The 13,801-nt window shown below is 35.1% G+C and overlaps 1 protein-coding gene across 1 annotated transcript in view; it reads right to left on the bottom strand.

Moving 5' to 3' along the window:
• Positions 1 to 13,801, bottom strand: part of LOC145683870 (atrial natriuretic peptide-converting enzyme-like) — a 211,254-nt gene that overhangs the window by 35,405 nt on the left and 162,048 nt on the right. Inside the window, exons 11-14 of the mRNA XM_081755494.1 lie at positions 11,562 to 11,740; positions 8,774 to 8,957; positions 4,781 to 4,934; positions 677 to 800 (exon numbers count right to left, since the gene is read on the bottom strand). Of these exons, the coding sequence (XP_081611620.1) occupies positions 677 to 800; positions 4,781 to 4,934; positions 8,774 to 8,957; positions 11,562 to 11,740 (641 nt within the window). The remainder of the gene's footprint in view (positions 1 to 676; positions 801 to 4,780; positions 4,935 to 8,773; positions 8,958 to 11,561; positions 11,741 to 13,801) is intronic.

A 13,801-nucleotide genomic window follows, 5' to 3' on the forward strand; every position in this document is an offset into this window, starting at 1 on the left:
CAAGTGCCCGTAATTTAAAGAATAGTTAAAGTGAATAGTTTAATGTACAAGGCGGCTCATAAATCGCTTGACAAAAATGAATTTTGAAATGCATTAATTCGACTAAGAAGCATTGAAATTATTACAAGTTGTAGGCCTTCACTTGTTGGTTTTTGAGTTGATTTTGTAGGAAATTGCACGAAACATTGAGCTATAGTCACAAAATAATCTTCTATAGTCACACATTTAGGCCTATCTATTCTAGAAACATTCGCTACAGACTCAGTCAGTTCAAATCTTTTAATCAAGTTATGAATAGCTCGTTGAGATGAGGTTACATTTTTCGAAAATACTGTACAAATAACTTGATGGTTGTGGTAATGTAAACACCAGTTTTGAAATATAAATACACGCTTATGCTTTGATAACTTTATATTGATAATTAAAACTGAACTTGCATAATTACAAGTGTTACAATGTTCAAATCATTTATAAAATCATTTCTTATAACGTATTATTCACGAACTAGGTTTGTCACGAAGCATACAACCAAAACGTGTTGTTTACTTCACTCAGCTACTGTTACTCCAATCAAATAAGAACTGAATAACTGCTAGTGTCAAGTGACTTATGGTCCACACCATATATTAATGCTAAAAATAAGATGAATATTTGTAAAATTCTATTCCATTCTTACCGTCACGGTCTTCAGTCTTTCCCCATCCAATGACAGTGCACAGGGTTCCAGGCGCTAGGTAATAATTTTGTGGAGGGAGACAAACTGGAATCAAGTCTTCATGAAATTTTACGCGATTCTGTAGCTGAAAGAAGAAACTCGAGATCAATAGGAATTTTATACTACTATTAAATTAATATCTTAACATTTGCTTTATTGTCAGAAAAACCAATGATTTGACCCTTCAACAATCTACATTACTATTATTAGTTTCAATATTTCCTTGGACAGTTTCGACTAATTAACGTGCACAGTAAAACCACGGATATCTTTCAGTAGCAAAACCCTCCATAATTCAGATTGACTTTTTTGTCCAGGCAAAAATATATATTATGGGAGAGAATCCTCCCTTTATGAACATTTCCATATAAGGACACGGATCATTTTCCCTTAACCCTACGTTTTAATAACTTCTTCATAATAGGTAGGAATTGTTCTTAGCTTATGCGTATTTAGTACAGAAAATAATTTGTGCAATTTTAAAATCACTTTCAATTGATTCAGATGTTACAAGCCAAATTTCAACAAGAAACTAGTGTCTGAAGGTTACAGAGGGGCTACATAACTATTGCAGATTTTCTTCTACAGAACTGCCATGATTGGCTACAGTCCGTTTGATACAACTAGCCCCTTCTGACAGCTGCTTTCCTCCGTGCACGTGGTCACAACAATCAGGCAAGAAGAACTGTTTCCATAGCAACAGCACGTTCAGCTAATTATAGTGGTTCATTTCTCTCGCTCTGCAATGATAAACATTCTACCCTTTTCGTACGTTGCCAATTTGAATATAAACAAATGCACATTATTTCAGTAGAATGTCAACTTGACTAGTGGACCTGTTGGTTATTGAGATAATTCTTTTTAGTTATTTTTTGTGTCATTTAATTTTATAAAACTGAGATTTACTTGCAATGAATAATTTCGTGTTTCAACACCAGAGGCGAAAGATGGCAAAACGGCATTGAACACCATGTGCGCGCAGCGAGCTGTCAGAAGGGACAAGTAGTATCAATTACAGTATAGTTCTGTCTACAGTTTCAGCATTCAATAACAATGTTGCATGTTCTTATTGAGTTACTTTTACTTTTAATAAAGTCAGTAAGTGAATTAAGGGATTTGATTTGATTTTGAGTTTAGTGTCTCTGTCAGAAGCGAGACTACATTGACCTATAGCTTAACGTGGAATCTGAACCAAATAAACTTTCACTGGAATCGAACCTGGGTCTTTCACGCCATAGGAGGGTACGCTATCCACTTAGTTACAAGGAGCTCTTAAAGGAATTTCTGTAGAGGTATGAAATGTACTTGAGAGGAAAATTATCACACCAGCATTATATTTTGTAGTACGCACCCATATAAACAAATTCTCCAATGGTTCTTTTGTTTCTTTACAGGGGATTTCTCCCTTATTTCCTCAGCAATTCAAACACTAAGTAATTTTGATATTAACCTAGTTCCTTTTATAGTTAATGTAAAAACTATACATTGCATACAGATACCACATGAGCTGTGATAAATCTAAATTCGTGTAACTTCTTTGTGACGGACACTTCTTATTTACATACAAATAATTATGTCTCATCGCTGTCCGTTACTGAGAGGTTTCACTGTACCTCATATTACCTACCGTGCTCCTTTTTGTTTTTATTTCTTACATCAATTTTTCATTAGCAACCTTATAGTGTGGTATGTCATTTCTCTGGAAATATCCTGAAGGGGTAGTTTACACTTGGAAGCGAGTACACTTCGAAAACGACTCAGGTGATTTTCTTTAATTTCATAAATAAATGTTTTTATTCATAACCTGGAAAACGAAAGCTGCATGCTTGCTTAGCACGCTAGGTTGCCCTTGAGATATATAGACGTGTTATCCTGATGGAAAGTAAAGTACGCATGAAAGCAGGTTGCACAACTTCTCGTACCAACACTACACTGTTAGATGTAGGTCTTATATGATGAGTGCGAAGACGCGCTAGATTTTCCAGCAGAATATGACTGCGCGTTTACCAACACGCGCATGATCATTCTACTATTCAAAATTGAAACAAGCCTCGTCATTGAACACTACTGCAGTTTTTTTCGACATCACCGATGAGGTTTCAAGGATGAACAGATGTCAAAAGTAATGGTGTGAGAGAAGTGTCGTAACAGACCTGCCTTCAAAAAATATAACATTTCTTGTCTGTTTTCTCACATGGAGACTCCGGTAGCTTTAATTACATTTGCGGTTACCATCTTGAGAGGGTGGTTTGAACATTTGTCCAAGTGCTCCCATTAGTCTCATAGGAGTACGGGAGCACGTCTGTTGTGACAACCCTCTCTCTCCCATTATGCTCACCACCGACAGACCACTGATACATCATGGCTCACGCGAGAAACAATTATGTGGAATGACCATTTGGCCTCTGGTTTTCATATTGCAAACAAACTAGAGACCTGCACGGGCCGGGCTTGGGCGGGCCGACTCTATTATTTCTTTGGGCCGGGCCGGGCTTGGGCGGGCCGACACTGATTTCTTTTCAGGTCGGGCCGGGCTAGGGCCGATTAATTGCAATTCTTTAATAATTATTGACATTCGTTAAACGATAATTAGAATAAAGGCAAACGTTGAAGAAATGTGCCCGTGAAAAATGTTACAAAATGGAATTCGAAATTTTATCGGGCCCGGGCCGGGCTTGGGCCAAGAATTTTAAAAAACTTATCGGGCCGGGTCGGGCTCAGGCCGAAAATCTGCAAAACGTTTCGGGCCCGGGCTGGGCCGGTCCGACGTACATTCGGGCTGAATTGGGCTCGGACCGAAAAATTCGGCCCGTGCAGGTCTCTAAAACAAACACAGATTTGTACATACAACTATACTCGTCGTGTTCTTCGAATAGTCTTGTTTCAGAATATGAAACCATAATAATCCAATATAGGCTACATAAATACAAAATATTGCATATACACAGAAATTATTATTATTTCAATATTTTTCCTTATTCAAATGTGAATCTTGACAGTGTGTGAAGTTAAAATTACAGATTGTAGAAAATGTACTAATAAACAATTTATAAGGAAACAAAAAAAAATATATATATATATATATATATATTTACGGAAGTCCATTATATTGAATTTGCGTTAATATGGATATGTAAATGGATAAAGAATAAAAGAAGAGATACTCATAAGATCATGAAACACCGTTATGCACTAGTATAGTGATAAATTCGAAAATGTATGTATCCAGTTAGGTACATGCAAGGAAGGAACTAGATGGTTAATTTTAGTTGTTTTAAATGTTTTAACGTGTTCACGTGGTTTATTTTTTTAAAAAATACTTTTCTTTTTACATTATATACTCATAAGTAATTGAATTAGTGATAGTTGGCATTCTGGGGAAATGGCGCTGTACTCGGCACGGCGAGTCTAATAGGAGGGAAGGCACGTAACAGCGAGGAGACGTCAGACTGCGTGCGAGCTGTATGAGTAACAGTTGACTACAGGATGGGTAAGATACAAAAAATCAGCGCATTACTCTCGGCCAGATTATCGGGGCCATTCCATCTCTGAAGTCATATAGGCACTTGGTTTTCTGCTATACAGCTATAACTTTTACTTGCTATACTGCTATTACTTTTACTATTAAAATAACTACTTCCAAACTAAGGTACTCTTTATTTACGGACAAGGGTACATGCACACAAACTTCAAAAGTACTTTACTAAATTTTATACCCATGCTGCTAAATAATATTCTTCACATTACTTTAGTATCTTCGTGTGGAGACTTCATACGGGATTAAATGGATCCACTACACGCTACTAGCCAGGTATCTCTAATGCGATTGCTCATGAACATTTTATAAACATTCTTAATTTGCTGCACATATTAAACGCGTTTAACAATACACGCTATACCCATATATATATATATATATATATATATATATATATATATATATATATATATATATATATATATATATATATATAACTTTTATGTCACTTTCATATGAACATTTTATATGAAACATAAACATTTTTTATAAACATAGCAATATTTAACTTATTTAGTTATTGTTACCTGAAATAGAGCAATGTCATTATCATGAGTGACTCCAACGTTATAGTACGGATGGGGGACAACCCTCTTCACTTTCACCTTTTGACCAAATATGGAGTAAGCATGTCGACGAGTCATTCCTAATTGAATTGTCCAGCCCTTGACATTGGATTGGCTGAAAATACAATATTGTGTTATGTATTTTACGCAATAAAATCTTATGAAATAATACAGTAAAAATTAAGAGTTAATTACTTATAGCATTTCATTATCAGTTAGGACTCTTTATTAGGAAATAAATAAATATATATATATATATATATATACTAGACAAGAATTAGGAGGGGCATCCAGAAAATAAGTTCTGAAAGTGACCGAAGATAACATGAGTAGTCAGAGCATGACGTACGTACTTGCGCAGAAGTTGAGGACGAAAGTGTGGCCGTAGTCTCGCACTAGGGAGGCACGATGTGTAGTCAATGGTGAGAGAATTGTGGTAAGGTAAACATGGGTGCGCGCATGCAGTCTTCCGCCGAGCGCGAGGTACACTCGATAAATCAGATTTATTTACGCTAGGAAGCTATCAGCACAAAGTCTACCTGTAGTTGTGTAAAGTATATGGGCAGGATGCCTTGAGAGATGATATGACTAGATAATGGTATGACCAGATGTGAAGATAATTCACAGCAGGCTGTAACGATAAGAATGACGAACACTGTAGTGGCGGACCATCCATACTTATGCCTGAATTAGTGGAAAGTGTGCAGCAAGCAATTCTACTGAACCTTGCCAAATGAGATTGTCATCCAGGAACTGTAGTTTTGCAAGTTAAATCCACGATGGATTACAAAACAACAGCCAGTGAAATACAAGAAGAAGCTAATACGGTCCGCTTCGACTTTCTTGCTACATTACTACCAGGGAGGTATCCAGTTCCTCGATCCCATCATCGGACATGAAACATACCTGTCCTAAATGACCCAGTCCTACAGCCGCAATCACGGGCCAAGATACTTCATTTTTTACTCCATCTGAACCGATTTCTGGATGGACAACGTTTCGACAGCGTAGCTGATTTGCAAACGGACGTGACATCCTGGTTTCAATATTTGGCGGCAGAGTTCTTTCATACAGGTACGCAAAAGCTGGTGCCGGTTATGTCAAATGCACCAACAGGGATAGTGCATAATTATGTTGCAAAGTAGATTATGTATCACTAACTCCATAATCATAAAATAATTTTCTTCTGATGTTCGTCTTTCATTTTACGATCCAACTGACCTTTCTTCCTGGATAGGCCTCTTATATACCTAAACTTTCTTCAGTTCAAATGTAACTGATAGGCTTGCGAACTAACTTCGTTATTTACAATAGATGTCAGACATTGTACTGCTGCCAGAGATACTGAAATTTCTTGAATGTGTACCAGTTTCTCAAAATAACAACAACAACACTAATAATAATAATAATAATAATAATAATAATAATAATAATAATAATAATAATAATAATAAAGTTGAGCCTAACCAAATTTGTGTAAGAGCGGTAGTGTACATACTATTAAGTGTTTGCGTTGAATATATACATACATGTCACGTTCTACGTGTCATGTCACATATAGTTTAACGTTCTACGTGTATGCACCAAGGCTAGGAGAAACGGTGATGATGAGATTGGTGAAAATGGTGGAATGAGGAAAGATGAAAGAAACAATTGAAACTGAGAAAATCCACACACACGGTGTTTATCCACCACAAAGCCTAATGATGGAAAATGGGATCGAACCTGGGACCCTACGCGCCAGAGGGGAGCTCTCTATCATAGAACTACGTCGCTACGTAGCCTATTTGCGTTGAATATGTAAAGGTATTTGACATTTTATCAAATATTAAAACATTTAATGGCTGCTTGTTTAATTATCCTCAGTTGCAATTACACGGTAGAATTCTGCGGCTGTCATTTTGATGGAATTACTCACAGTTACTAATGACATATTTCACTTGTTACGTTTGCGTGGAAGGGAGGGGAAAGGGTAACGACAATGGTATGAGTCACTAATAAATATAGCTATAACGGAACAAGTTACACCAATACGCAAATCAAGTAATTCATAATATTTTCCATTGTTCAAGCTTTGCTTTTTGTATACGTAAATTTGATTAAAACTACTTGCTGAGCCAACGTGGATAGTTGGCGAATTGTTACACGTTAATAATTTTTACAATAAACGGATTGTTCTGCTCATCGAGTAGTTTAAATCAAATTTAGGTATTTCACATTCATAACCAATGACAAATATAGGATATATCTATTTATCTATAGAACTTTTTTCAATGAAGTGCGAGGGGGGTAAGGTGACCCACACACAAGCGCAGTCGAGAATACACACACGCTTTGACGAACGCGTGCACATGATACATCATATGAAACAACAACAATTATTTAGGAACATATTAACTACAATAAATATAACATTTTTATACTATAATATTTAACCCCTTGCGTTCCAGGTGGAGTGAAGGGGAATGTGCTAATACGATTCTTTCTGTAGTGGCTACTGCTGCATTATCATATCGCGAGACAGAGTGCGTGCAAAAATTTAGAGGATCTTCCTAAATTTATACAGTTCTTAGAATCTTGTACCATTGAAAGAAGTTACTAAAGTATAAAATTATCAACATAGTTTAGTATATATTATAATAACTTAATTTTGTAATATTCTAGGACTACTGGCGGTAGGTCTGGTAGCCCACAAAATACACCACTATAGATCACCTTAGGTCTCCTGTTACGGGAATATAGATTTTTATAGAGTTGATAAAAGATGTTTTATCTTGGTTTGTTAGAACTGTATCATAGTCCTTTTAAGGGCAATGGTGTAGGGAACAATAATTTTTAGAGACAATTATTGTCATTATTATTATTATTATTATTATTATTATTATTATTATTATTATTATTATTATTATTATTATTATTATTATTATTATTATTTAAGTATTGTGGAATTTTTTTTTCATTCTTAGGAATTAATAGTATTAGTGCTAGTTCCTTTCTTTGTTGCAAGACGTGTTGCTAGGAAGAAATTTGATCATTCGGAAAGAGACTGAAATCAAATTGTTATCTTCCTTAATTGAACACTCTCTCCACGCTTCTTCTCTGCATAATTTTCCTTTCTTAATGAGAAGAGGGCGCGAGAGAAGTTCCGAGACGGAGGACTGAAGATTACGGAAGAGTTACGAGATAATTTAGAAGCTGAAGCATGTGTCATCATCTTCCAAAAGCTGTAATTACGTCCAATAAAGTGGAGAAACCAACAAACAAGCGAAACCCTTGTTAAAGCTCTTCTTTTCTTGCACTGATCCCAAGTCGTTCTGCTGAGAGTAATTTGCCTTTTCAAATACGGATATTTGAGAGAAAATACTGATGGAAATATTGAATAGGAAAGTGCAGAATAATTCAATTTCTTTCAAGTTTATGTTTATGTACTTGTTTCATTCACTTTATTAAATGTTTTATGCTTTCTCTTGCTTTATCATGAAAGGAATGTGGACTTCAAGCGTTCCTGCGAATAACGCTGTATGGCACATTTTGGAATTTACTCTGTTACTAGGAATCCTGCTTTATAGAACATGACTGACATATACTGTAATGCTCGTTTCTTTATTAACCAGGATATGAAACTAGTACTGGAAGGACTCTGCGCGGGACATTGCTATATTTATAGGAGCAAAACATGTCAGTCTGTGTATAACAATAAGTTCTAATAGTAAACGGTGAAGTTAATAGACGGCGCTACATTCACTTCATGCCTGCCTGATCTCAACAGATGTCGCAAGCGTGCAGTTTTAAAACTATTGTGACGATTTAATTGCAAATCAAAAACTGTATTACTTCAATTTATTTACTTCAAAATAGGATACTTTATAGTATACAGCGGGCTGAAGGCTTGGACAACAGCTAGTAACTGATAATTAAAAAACTTTTTAAAAGCTCTATGTTAATACTACTTACTTTCCAACACAGTGAGATGCTGTAAGTACCCATTGGTCAGAGATGAGAACTCCTGCACAATAAAACACTTCTTCTGGTCCTCCTAAAAGGGCAACTAAAAAGGGCCAGTCTCCAGGCGACGCTGTCACACCTCCAATTATTCTGGTTGTTGCGACGTCCGGTGGTTTGCGCCTCTTCCCACAAGCTGAAACAATTATTAACAGAACAAGAATCAAAAGAATTGTAATACAGTGTAAAGATCATGTATGTCATCATTAGCAAAAGACCAAAAAATTTGCTAGTTGACGGTGTAATTTGCTATACATACAGCACATAAACAAATAATTTCTCCAAGCAAATTAAAAAATGTAATTAATATTGGCAACTAACGACATACTTCTTAGTGCCATCTAAATTTTCTTCTCCTCCTCCGATTTTGTCAAAAACTACACATGAGATCTTACCTTCAACTTCTCGTTCAGCTCTATTTGGAATATTCGGTCACTATTTTCGTTAAACGGAAACTAAAATTTAAGAGTTTGTTATAATTCTAGGCTATATCTCATTAACTTACAATGTACTGTCACCTTGTTAGTGGCATAAGAAAGAGATTAATTAGGAAGCATTTTCAATCAGTTTCATTTTTAATAACTTCTCGTACAGTTTCAACTTTTATGTTTGAGATTCAATTGATTTTTCACCAGCTTCTCGAAAACTACCCATGCAAATTCATATTCATGCTTATCATTTTATTCAACTCAATAAGATATATGTCTCACTTTGAACTACTTTAAAGAGAAGTTAGACTTCAAACCAATCAGTTAATCAATCTCATCATACGATAACATCCCTCAGATTTACATCACGTAAGTGTGGTATCCATTCCACAGACCTTCTTCTCCCAATGGAGCTTCTTTGAAGCAAGTCCAACAACCTGTAGTGCTTGAGTCTATCAGTAAGCAACTGCTATTGGACCTAGACTACAGTGATGTAACTACAATGAAGCGAGTGGAGCAATTTCTCCAGGGCGCACAGTAAAACAGCGCAAAGGCGAAATATACGGGAAATTATTCCTTATGCAAAGAACGTTTGAAAACATTTTAAAAAGTACACTATGATTATTGGCAGTTAATTGACAATAGCCGATGCCGGGGGCGGATCCAGGAATTTTTCAGGGCGGCGAAGGTCTAAAAATATAAACTTGAGACATTTTTCGATATTTGGTTTGCTGATTAAAAATCTGGAATTCAGTGCTTCATAATATGTATTTATCTCCGCCTTTCTGGAGGCGGGATTTAGGAAAGCTTTGTTCTTCAACACGAGGGAATCCTGGATTACCATGAATTGGAAACGCATACATTATCTGCAATGAATGGAGAACGCACTCAGAATCTTCCTTTTAAGAGACACCCCCCCCCACAGCCTTTGAACAAGCGCTTCATTAGGGACTAATTTATATATTTTATTCCTCATGGAGGGACGCGCAAGCCCCACGCCCCCTTTCTGGATCCCCACTGGGCAATGCCCGGGCAATCGTCACTGCAATGTTTGTCTATCTAGCTGCCTAGTGAAAGTTTTGCATAATGAGTCATTGCAATCAGCGCGCCGCGCTCCTTCCCGGGTTCCACCCCAAACCTCGGAATAAATCGAAAGTTGGGCCTGTTTGAAATCTAGTTGACACTTACAAAACTATCCCTACTTATATTAAGAATTACAAGCAATATCATTCTACCTTTAAAGTATAAAAGTAGCAGTTTGGATTAAGTACAATAAACCATTTTTAATTTAATTTCCTATGAACATAATTCATATTAAGAGAAGGAGTGAAAGTCTGATGAAGACACAGTTATTGTGTTGAAACTGTTACGTGATACTTTTTTTTTTTTTTTTTTTTTTTTTTTACATATTATCACAGCCTTGCTCAGTGTGTTATTGTGCATTAATTCATATTAAGTATATAGTGATAACTTAGGCTTTAGGTTTCTTAATAAAAATAACTTTGTTTACTGTTTATATATATATATATATATACGCCACTGCTAGACTATATAATCATCCTGTATTTTTCCACACTGCACTTAATAGATCTATAACCTATATAGATATATTGTCCATAAACCAAAATTTCACATACAGAAAACTATAGCATGGACTAATGGACTATAAATCACTTGACACTAGCAGTTATTTAGTTTTCAGTTGACTAGAATAGTGGTAGCTGACTGACGTAAACAATACGTTATGGTATGTTTCGTGACAATAAGTAGTTCATGAATAATATGTTGTAACATGTACCGATAATTTTATCTATAAAGGATTGAAACCTTGTTGCATTTGTAATTAAAAAAAACGTTAGTATTAAAAGAAAGTAACAAAGGATGAGTGTGTGTTTCTGCTTCAAAATTGGTTGTTATATCATCGTAATTACCAAGAAGTAACTGAGTGATGTGCGAAGTGTTTTCTTGGCACTGTACTTCCATCTCGACAAGCAATCCATAACTTGAATACAATTGTGATTCCAGAGCATTTAAATAAAGCGAGTATCTTCCTTGAATTTGATAAATTATCATCCAAAAACATAAGTGATATAAAATGTTCTTCTGAGCTTAAAAAACGTAAATTGTGCACAAAAACGACGAACGATACTTTTAAGACTTGACTTACGAATCCTGACTTAATGTTATGATATTAGTTGTAATGAATTTCCATAATTGAAAGTAATTCATTTCAAAATGCATTTTTATCAAGTGACTTATGGTCCACCCTGTACATTATTTGTAAAATTTTGAAGTTGTAAAATTTTACCTACCGTAATTCGAGCATGTTAATTGGATCGTGGCATATTTTTTGCTTGTACACGTTCTCAACTCTTTCACCAAACTGCTATGTTTCTTCTCAAATAGGTCCAGAACAGCAGAACTCGTAGCGTTAGGAAAAGGTATAGTGTTGTTACTTCCTGCCAAAATTAGTTGGGTATTCTCAACTTTCCTGTTTGAAATGATAAATAAAATGTGTATATTATCAGCATTGCATAATAAGAAATAAGCATATGTAATAAGTACATTTTTTAAACCAAAGATTAAACATAATATGGTTAGCATGTATTTTATGAGTTTTGCAATCCTTCATTGATACATTCATTAAGAATAAGACGTGCAGGAGGGTTATTTTTAAAGACAAAATTCTAGGTTATAAGCTTGGTCGTATGAAGGAAGTGTCCTCCAAAATTTCTAGCTCGTAGCAAATCAAACGAGACCAATGTTGAGGAAGATCTAAAGGAAGATTTAAAACAATGCATAATATATTTAAATGAAATATATAATGTATTCAATGGATTTATTTTACATACATGCTTTCATGTAAGCAATAATGTTATTGTCCAGTATGGATCAAAAGAACGAGATATTTTGAAATATGTGCTGGCAATACTGGGAGAATGGCGTTGCATATCACACGAAACTTTATAGAGATGCAAGGGCTCGGAAAAAAACCGGCTTTTTTGGAAAAAACTCGGTTTTTTCTGCTTTGCTTTTTTGCTTGGGAAATTTTGGGCTTTTTTCAAAATACTGCTTTAAATTGATAAAACAGACTTTGTATCGCTTCTCTATAACACAAAAAAATCATTTAATTAGTGGTTGATGCTGATAATAATATAAAACATCGAAAATAAACTATGAATTTCGAAAAGATATTTCAAACAATTTTTCTTCAACATATTTACATTATGAATTCCACAGGATTAACCAATGTATATAATAAGAATTTTTTAACAAAAGTAAGCAGAGTTGGCAAGAACCATGGTTGTTTTTGAAAATGCCAAAAACCCGTTTTTTGGGGGATGTTTAAACCAGGCTTTTTTGATTTAGATTTTTTGCTTTATGTATTTATATTACATATTCACAGAAATAAGTTTGTTTCGCCTTGGTGTTATTATGCAACAGCGGGGTTATGCCGGAAGAACTCCCATAAGCTTAAAGAAGTCCGGTCAGTAAATTTCTTAAATTGAGAATCTCCCGCCCTAGCCATTGGGAAAATCCCGTCATTACTTGAAATGTAAGACAATAGCGGGAAAATCCTGTTATTGCTTTGCATGTAAAATTTAAAGGCCAACATACCATAATCAGTACGCTAAAACTGAGGTATTAAATTACAAATTTAGTACGTAGATATCATTGAAAGTCCAATCCAAGCTAATGTTGGAAGCTACGTAGGCAATCGAAATTTTGCCAATTTCTATCAATATATTTAAGCAATCTTGGCTTCTTTATAAAACAACAGGCATTTAGGCATGCAGAAATATACAATTTGGTTTGTTTCGTATGTTTAGGCTTAACATCCTTACGAAATACTGAGGTTATCAAGGAGAAGACTATCGCTTAAACTGACATCCGAACCGCTACTTAGGTTACGCATGAAAGGTTTGTGGTTCGACCGAGAATTGAACATGGGACACCTTGATTAAAAGGTGAAAGGGAAATAAAATTATTGCAGGTGGTTTGATATCTGGAAACGTCACCATGAAGTTCACACGATTCGCATTTTTCATTCTTTTTATTTTTGTGGTTTAAACCAGTCATTAAAAAAAAAGTTGGTGTAAACCAACCAACCCTAAAAGTAAACACTTCTTTTAAAAGAATACACAAATAACTAGCAAAATAGTATGTAGTACTTTTACTTCAAAATATTCCATACTCTCTTTTTGAAACAAAATAAAATTAAAATAAAACATAAGAGAAATACTTAGATTTATATGATACACTTAAAGGCTGCACATCTAGAGCTTTTGGTTTTGTATATTTTTGAAATTCTACAGTTAAGTTTTATAGAACCACCATCACAGTTTACCCAATCCTCAAGTTTTCTGAATTTTTAACAAGAGGGATTCAACATATTACGGAACTCCCCCCCCCAAAAAAAAAACAAAAAGGACTACGGAATATATTTAAGTTAAGCTAAATACAACTGCACAACAAACATGACTGAGTGATTAGCTTTTGCGCTTCTATCGGGAAGTCCGGGATTCAACCAGCATTCGACCATTCTGACAAT

This window comes from Thermobia domestica, chromosome 4, assembly GCF_964235325.1.
Source record: "Thermobia domestica chromosome 4, izTheDome1.hap1.1, whole genome shotgun sequence".
Lineage (NCBI taxonomy): Eukaryota > Metazoa > Arthropoda > Insecta > Zygentoma > Lepismatidae > Thermobia > Thermobia domestica.